We start from the raw sequence: 8,593 nt of genomic DNA, 5'->3' as shown, positions 1-8,593 counted from the left end.
AACTTAAACTGTGTGTTTGTTTCCTGTGACGTTAATGATGAATCAGAGCGTTGTTAAACAAACATAGAAAAGACCACAGTGTAAGTTGATTGTCTGGTATCTGACGAAGACCAAGTTCTATTGATATTAATGATGAGATTTTTGTTGCAGACAATTTCAAAACTTCATTTATTCTTTAACATCATCATCACTGATGTGTGTGTGTGTGTGTGTGTTGTTTTCGAGCCTGAACTCTGAGCACGTCTTCAGCAGAGACACTGAGGTCACGTGTGTTCAGTGTTTTCTTGTGCGCTCTCGCCGTGTTTCCTCTCCACAGCGCACGTACACTGTATCCTGTGAAACCTCCACGTGCTGTCCGTCATCTGTCCTCGCACAGAAAGACGTCCTGCAGAACGACAGAGAACAGAGGCGATGACCTGTGAGTAGCTTCTGTTACAGCAGTGGTCCACTAGGTGGTGTTAGAGATCTTTGTGTGTCAGGAGTGAAAGATGCTTTTAAAGTGACAGATAACAAAGAAACCACTTTAAATCACACTCAGGGTCAGAATGGGACTTTATTATACGTCGTTAATCTCGTTCTTTCTCTCCGTCCCTCGTTTGTCTTTGCTTCCTCTTCCTGTCTCGTCTGACACGATCCAGTTTCCAGGCTCTTGTCATCATTATTATGCTGTGATTAAATCTACAGACTGTTGTCGTTCTACAAACCTGTCAGAACTGATTCATATATAATAATAATGATGATAATAATAATAATAATAATATCTGCTCCTGGTCTCTCTTTGTCCCTCTCCTTTCAGATGCTGCACATCCTTTACCCTGGTCCTGGTCCTGGTCCTGGTTCTCTCTCCACAGATGCCCAGTGTTTGGTCACTGTGTGAATTGTTGGATTTTTTCTCTTTGAATGAAAAGTAAATGTTGAGCAAACTGACAGATAGAGACAGTGATGTAGACTCTTGTGTTTTCTGGAGTTCTATGAGATGTTCACGTGTCATTCTACATCAGTTTGGTTTTTCATGTCGTATATATTAATGTATTTTGTGTTGTTGTGCTTTTATTGAAAACATGTTGATAGTATTTTGATGGTTTGAATACAAAAATGTTATATATCGCTCAAAGTTATTATATTAGTTATTATTATCATCATATTATAATGACTATTATCACGTTAACGTTTGTTGATGTTATTATTCTGCCTGCGTTTGGTCTTCATGGACAGAAATAAAGATAATATTGATGATAACTTTAAAACTGTCCAACAAAACTATCAGACCTGACTGAGAAGAAGAATTGATGCTGTCTTTAAAAGTAGACTTTACTAACCTGTCTTACTCTCACTTTACTGGTGTTGTCAGTCAAACTCTAAACCTGTCTTACTCTCACTTTACTGGTGTTGTCAGTCAAACTCTAACCTGTCTTACTCTCACTGTCCTGGCTCAGTGTTGCTGTTGCCTGCTGTGATGCTGTGATGCTTCATCAGCTTTGTCACTGGTTTGACTGGAACGTGTTGGTGTTTGTGCTGTGGACACTGATGATGATGATGATGATGATGATGATGAGCGTACCTCTCCTGTGTCTCTCCTGCTTTGATGCTGATCTTGCCGACGGTCAGCAGTGGTTTTCTGTCGCGGTTGCTCCAGGACATCAGGGTCTGCACGCGCGTCCACATGTTCTTCCACAGAGCCTCCTGCTCCCAGTGGAACCTCAGCAGCATCAGATCCCCCAAGTCTCTGTCCAGGGTGATGAGGAAGGTGTGCGTCCTGTTTGCTAAGATCTTCTCTTTGCTGGAGGAAAACACACAGACAGTAAAGTCAGTGGTTACAGCAGCAGAAACCACTTCTCTGTGTCGTGACTGTCGCGTGTCCTTTGATTCACACACAGCTGTAAAGAGTCAATGATTTCTCGCTCTTTCATGATTGTTTCCATGTGTGCCAGCTCTCATCCTTCACTTGCCTTGTTGTTTTTCAGGATGAGAGGAGAGTGCAGCTGTGGTGTGAGCATGGATGTGATGCAGTGTTCAGCTTCAGCTCAGTACTCACAAGGAGATGCGGAGGTTTCCACTCTCCTCCCTGGTTCCAGTGAGGGAGATGGTGAGTGTGGGCTCAATCCCCTCCATGTGGTTGACAAACTGGATCCTCAGCTGGTAATGATAGACTGCAGAGAGGAAGATTTAGAGCCACGAAACACACTGTTTGCTTAGTGTGATAAAAACCTGCTGATAATATTTGGGTTTGAAACCACAGCGCTGAGCGAGAGCCAGAAAACCAGCGCACTGAAAAACTCCATCTCATTATATTATAACACAAACTGAGTCTCTTTCAATTCATAGATTACAGTTATTATGTTGTTGCTTGTTGCAGCGTAATAAACTGTAATGAGTGTAACTTTGACTTAAGTAAACAACTTAAAGAAGCTTTATGTAAGAGGTTTATAAAATGACCATGATTAGTCATCAGAGATTAAGAAAACATGTTCAATTGAAATACTGGCTTCACTGATGATGCAGAGTCACTGAGAACATGGCCAACAGCAGCTTTATGTCAGAAATGAACTAAAAAGCCTCAGGACACCTCTGAAAAATGTCTCAGAGGAGAAGAAAAAGGAGCGTCAGCAGTGCTGTCTCTAAAACCACACGTTTGCTTTGCTGAATGTTGGACATCAACATGTTTTCAGGATTTTTAAGTCTTTTTAACTTTTGTTGGCTTTGACGTCGCACTCGTGACTCTTCAGTGACGGCGCTCTCTGACCAATCAGAGGCCGGCAGTCTGATGACGTCACATTTTAGTATCGGCTCAACTGAACCTCGCATGTGCATGTGCATAAGTGCAGCTCCGCCTGTGTTTCAGACACCGTGGTAATCAAAGCTCTTGAGTGTATGACCTGTGTTTGCAGGAACTTTTTTTAAATGCTTCAGGTCACTGTAGTTAGTAAAGACTGACTCCTTATGTTATGCCGGTCTGAGAACAGACACACCTGGGACACGTAGACAAAAGCGTCTTGAGTGACATACGTTTGTAAGGCATCCGCGAGCGTGTTTTCAGGTAGAGCCTCTTGCTTCTTCCACCACGAACCTTCTTGATGTTGTAGCCCAGCGTGTTGCAGCGATTCCTGCGACAGTCCAGACACACTCCTTTGTCAAAGACGCTGTTGTCGCTGCAGCTGTAGGCCTTGATCTGCTTGTCTTTGTTCAGCAGAGAGTCCATGAACAGATGGACGGATCTCTCGTGAGCGCACTTCACTGTCTGCTCGAAACCTTTTGAAGGAAACAAACGTTTGTTGAAGTAAAATCATTTTCCTCATCGTAGATTGAGTTCATTATGGCTAAACTTTGACTCTCTGTCTCATTATGTGTGTGATTGTGTTCCACTGTAGCCTGGAGGCAGCTCAGCTCTGAGGCCTGCACACAGCACATGTTGGTAATTAGCTCCCGAGGATGACGGACGCTTTAATGTGGCTCTCGCTGTCATATGATGTCGATGTGTTTTGGACTGAAATCTCTGAGCCGCTCGTGTTTGTCTGCAGGGAATTACGAGCTCCACACTGACAACAAACAGACGATGGAGCGCTGCCGAGACATGGCTGCTCCACCATGAGGTTTTGAGGTGGCAAAACCAATTAAGAAGAAAAACCATCATGACAGAGCAGAGGAAGAGGAAAACCAGCAAACGGTTCTTTCAATGGTTCCAAAACATCCTCTCACTCATCACCACACACTGAATAAACCAGAGCAACTGAGTCTGCAGCTGAACTGAGGCACTGACCGGTCAGTGACCTTTACAAGTCGCTCCAAAAATGATATTCATGTTTGAGAGAGGTCGAGTCTTTCACCTCCTTCTGTCTGTGCCATGAAAAACAAAGCAATCATGTTCTGCTTATGACCATAGAGGATTTCCTCCGTCATACCGAGGAGCCCGTACTGAGCAATGTGCTCGTAGATGTTGTGCAGGTCACATCCGGGCTGGAAGTCTCCTCCGTTGGGGTAAAAGTCATAATGTGCCACCGTTTGTTTGATGCCCACACTGAGGCCCATCCGCTCGTGGGTGAACGTGTGGATGGCGTCCACAAACTCGGCGTCGTCAGGAGAAAGTCGGTCTGAGGGAGACATGCCTTCAAAGAGTGGCCCCGCCGGATCAAGACCTGCACAAAGCCACACGCTCTCATCATTTACAGTTCAGATTATCACAGATGACAGATTATCTTCACACTCGCCTGTAATTCTCCCAATCTTTTCTGGACCTTCCAGAAAACTTCCAGCAAATCCAGAAATATGAGCTCCCAAGCTGTAGCCGATCAGATGAACCTTTGATGCTGAGAACTGCAGCTTCTCCTGCCGGAGGTGCAGGATTTCAAACAGATGATTTGTTTGTTTGTTTGTTTGTTTGTTTGTTCGTTTACTGATTTTACAACTTTCTGTCAAAGTTTGATGAACGTCTCACCTGAAGTGACTGCAGCAGGTGTGCGATGTCTCTGCCCACAGTGCGGGTGCTGTGTGCGGCCATGGGGTAGTGCTGCTGAGCCAGGCTTAACCAGTCTGTCAGCACCACGTTCACATGGATCAGGTTTGTCTTCAGAGCGGACGCCATCCTGAGCACCCAGCTCTCCAGCATCCCGTCCACCTGAGGACCAAACGTGTGGCGTATGAAACAATAACCACAGAACACATGTTAAAGCTGCAGTACGTCACTCCTGACGCGGCCTTCATCTGAAAGCAGGCTCGGTCGAGCAGCACTATCAGACCTGACTGAGGGAGCGTTTGTGTGTGTGCACCAGCAGTGCAGATGTGGGCGGGGCCAAGAAGCATCGATGCCATCAAATGACTGAACGACTGAGTTTTCTGAGCAGAGAAATTCACGTTTCTTCTTTATGTTTTCAGTCACAGCGTCGCTGAGTCTGTCTGAGAACGTAGACTTTAACTCTGTAAAATGTCAAATATTCTGAGAAAGATCTTGTTCTTGTTTAATTAACTTGTAAAGTTTAAATTTGTTCAAAATTCATCACTAATGTCTATAACTTTCTGAATAATTGACTAGTAGTTTGATTGGATTCATGTTTCTGTTGTTTTGGGATTGTTTATAGTCCCTGGTCCTGGTCCTGCTCCTGGTCCTGGTGTGAGTCTAACTCCTCAGCTGCGAGGCCCATGTTTTGTATGCAGCGGTCGAGGTCGGTGAAGCGAAAGGAAAGCGTGAGTTGACCTTACCGACCACCCGTGAGTGATGATGATGAGGGGATTACTGCTGTTGAAGCCGCAGGAGGTGAACGTGTGCAGCTGCAGAGGGTCCAGGGTGCAGGTGTCCTCGCCTCCTAAAAACATCCTGAACACTGAGCTGCTGACGTGCGGCGAGTTCAGCCTCACCACTCTCCTCTGACGTGAGTCCACTGCAAAACACACACTTGTTGCCCTTAATTATGTCCAGTAGTGTAGGTTTTCTATTGTATTCTTGTGCAGGGTTATGTCAGAACATGCTGTGGTTCCTCTGAGCTTGTTCTACACTTACAGTAAGTAAACACAAATGAAACAGAGCCATAACAACAAATGTTTTAACTGCGTCGATGCAAATATCAGGGAGAAATATCACGCGTGTCCTTTCTGACTGAGGCTCGTGTCCTTTCAGAGACTTCACTGTGTCCCTCGATCACACACACACACACACACACTTGACCAAACAAGCGAGTCTTTGCCAAACTCCTCTTTTAATTTCTTATGAAAAACCTCCGGATTTAATTTGTTTAAAACCACAGTTCACAAACCTCACAACCCTCAAACATTTAAGACCACTTTATGGTTCACTGTTGACTTCTGTCCAGTAAATTTATTAGTCAAACATTTTAGTACGGCCAGAAACCCGGCGCCTGGACACTCACTGATATGTACAGTATGTATGTGTGTATATGTATATATATATATAAAACTATACAGATCGTTGCCATCAGCTGAGCTCTGGCTGCTGATGTGAAGCCAATGAAAACATCTGAGTGGAAGCAATAAAAGTAATGATGTATTATTCATCATCCGTCTCTGTGTTAATTAAACCCTGCGTTTCCTCTAGTGTTTCCTCTCTGTTGTGAACATGTGAAAGCAGTTTGACCCGTTACAGCACAAACACTCGATCATTCACTCCGTTTGTCCTGAGTTAGTAAGAAACACAGTATTTACAGACAGTAACGGATTGTTTTATAATTCAGAATAATTTCTACTATAGTTTTACAGTCTATGAGCAGTAAACAGTTGTTACGATTATCATTACATTAGGATAAAGCCAGTAAATGTTAAATAAAAAGTACATTAATTATAGTTAGTCAAGACTCCTTGAACATATCTAAAAATAGTATCAAAAACAGCAAATACAGCTTTTAAAATAATGAATGAAGCTCTTTTAGATATATGACATGACTGAACATGATGTTTTAGTCCTCATATCATTTAAACATTATATAATCTACTAAAGCAAATGTGAGCAGACATTTGTGACTCAGCCACTGTTCATTTTTTTAGGCTTTTCATTCATGTGTTCATTGATAAAAGTGAGTTTATCTGGCGATTTAAACGTTTGACTCACCTGCGGCGTTTCCTCTGATTTTCTTGGCCTCACTGAAGTGAAACATTAACAGAAAACAGCAGAGGAGTTTGAGCGCAGACATGACGACGACTCACTGACACGCTTCACAGTCTTTCTCACAGTCTTTAACGTCCAGTCTGAGAGTTGAGATCCTGTGGAAGTTGTTTGACAGCAGATTCACGGCTGTCCTGTGAGAGGGACACGCATTGTCTTGTCCTGTGAGAGCGAGAGGACACCAGGAGGAATGGCTATAGATCAGGGGATATGGTCTCATCCTGATTGGTTGAGCTGTGCAGATCAAACACATTGTGAAAGAGTGAAGGTATGAACTCGCTGGGTTTGTGCTACAGTGTACTGATCGTGTCTGAGATGAGAGGTTAAAATGACCCCAGATCCCTCTGTCACACTCTGTCACACTCTGTCCACAGCCCAGGTCTTTGAGAGGTGATTGAAATGTGATTGATATGTATATATGTACTGCATGTATGTATATATATGTATATACATACATATATACATATATATATGTATACAAAAACGTATACATCGCACTTATGACTAGCACTTTACTTGAAGCTCTTACTTACTTCTAGCTCTTATTTGTACCCAAATGTTTAAATGCACTTATTGTAAGTCGCTTTGGATAAAAGTGTCTGCTAAATGACATGTAATGTAATGTAATGTATACATACATATACAGCATATATATATACATATATGTATATATATATATATATATGTATATATATGCTGTATATTGTCACACAAACACAGTGAATGATCACAGAGAGACTGAAAAAGTTCACAGCTGCACCTTTAAACATAAAAAAACAGGGCAGTTTGAATAATAAAAATCAATTTTCTAAATAAATACACTGGTATTATGTCAGTAGGAGGCGTCTTTCAACTCCAAGATTGCGGGTTCGATTCCCGGCTCTGCTCGTCTACATGCCGACGTGTCCTTGAGCTAAGGCATTTAACTCCATGTTGCTCCTGACGACTGTGACAGCAGTGTGTGAATGAATGAACCATTGTTACTGTTGAAATCCAGTGGATTCAGAGTCAGACATTTTCTGGCTGCACTTTAATGAATTATTAATGATGCTGCTGATTTAAATGCATCTGCAGGCTCAGAGTTATCACTGTGTTTCTATCATTATTGTTATATTGTTGTAATATGACAGTGGAGAGATTCACTCACACGTGGACACACACAGTTTCATGTTCATGCTTCAGTCGTCAGCTCGTGAACACATGACGTTTACGCCACAGTTCAGCAGCAGAAGAGTTAAAGGGGACATATTATGCAAAATCAACATTTTAACCATTTCAATCCTTATATTTGGGACTCTGGAGGCCCTACCAGTCGCCAAAGTGTGCAAAAAGAATACTCAGTCATGTTTTCGTGGTCCCCCTTAGTGTAAGTATAGGCCATAAAACACTCCATGTTGAATTCCCTGCGCTTATGACGCAGCATGCGCATTTCACCGCGAATGTTACCGCCCACCAGTAAGTTTACTTGGAGAGCTCCACCTTAGCTCCACCTTGTCCCTGCGAGAGTGCAGGCGAGGGAGGAAGAGCGCTATTATGTCAACGCGGAGGGACAAGTGTGCTGTTGGTGGCTGCACAGTGGAGCACAGTGTTTTACAGAGGATTTTATATATGAAGCTAATGTGCCGGATAAAGTCAGCAAACGTGTGTTCGTGTGTTCGCACCACTTCACATCAGTATTTAGTCAGCGACGTACAAACGCACACATTGTTAAGAAAAGGTCACACAGAGGTCATAACTGACCATTCTGACACGTCCTAATTAAACATATTTCTTCAGTACGTCCTCCATGACCGGAGCACACACTCAGTGTTCAAGTGTTTTTAACTGATATACAGTTGGACAGTGTTCGGCTCCATCCTTATGTAGGACGTCTCTTCCTCTTCCTCTCGCTGTTGTCTGCTAATAGGGGGAAATAGGCACTTTTACAAATGATATATACTAACACTTGAAGTTTATAAAAATGAAAGGTTCAATACAAAGGAAAAG

The 8,593-nt window shown here is 43.0% G+C and overlaps 1 protein-coding gene across 1 annotated transcript; it reads right to left on the bottom strand.

The window, feature by feature from the left end:
- Nucleotides 1–151: 151 nt before the first annotated feature.
- On the bottom strand, nt 152–6,826 carry lipca (lipase, hepatic a). The gene is made up of 9 exons (XM_044016128.1): nt 6,554–6,826; nt 5,194–5,372; nt 4,433–4,612; nt 4,206–4,323; nt 3,900–4,133; nt 3,007–3,249; nt 2,036–2,150; nt 1,562–1,780; nt 152–385 (listed from the first exon to the last, which is right to left on the bottom strand). Exons 1-9 carry the CDS (start codon nt 6,633–6,635, stop codon nt 274–276), a joined length of 1,482 nt encoding a protein of 493 aa, XP_043872063.1. The 5' UTR covers nt 6,636–6,826; the 3' UTR covers nt 152–273.
- Between the last annotated feature and the right edge of the window lie 1,767 nt (nt 6,827–8,593).

This window comes from Solea senegalensis, unplaced genomic scaffold (genome assembly GCF_019176455.1).
Source record: "Solea senegalensis isolate Sse05_10M unplaced genomic scaffold, IFAPA_SoseM_1 scf7180000014183, whole genome shotgun sequence".
Classification (NCBI taxonomy): Eukaryota; Metazoa; Chordata; class Actinopteri; order Pleuronectiformes; family Soleidae; genus Solea; species Solea senegalensis.
This window is presented reverse-complemented; position numbering and strand designations above follow the sequence as displayed.

What these genes read in the sequence shown, in the direction of transcription:
- lipca (XM_044016128.1), bottom strand. Translation starts at nt 6,635, where the DNA reads ATGTCTGCGCTCAAACTCCTCTGCTGTTTTCTGTTAATGTTTCACTTC. An exon ending in AATCAGAGGAAACGCCGCAG is followed by an intron (nt 5,373 to 6,553) that starts GTGAGTCAAACG and finishes TGTGTTTTGCAG; the next exon opens with TGGACTCACGTCAGAGGAGA. An exon ending in AAAGATTGGGAGAATTACAG is followed by an intron (nt 4,134 to 4,205) that starts GCGAGTGTGAAG and finishes GGCTTTGTGCAG; the next exon opens with GTCTTGATCCGGCGGGGCCA.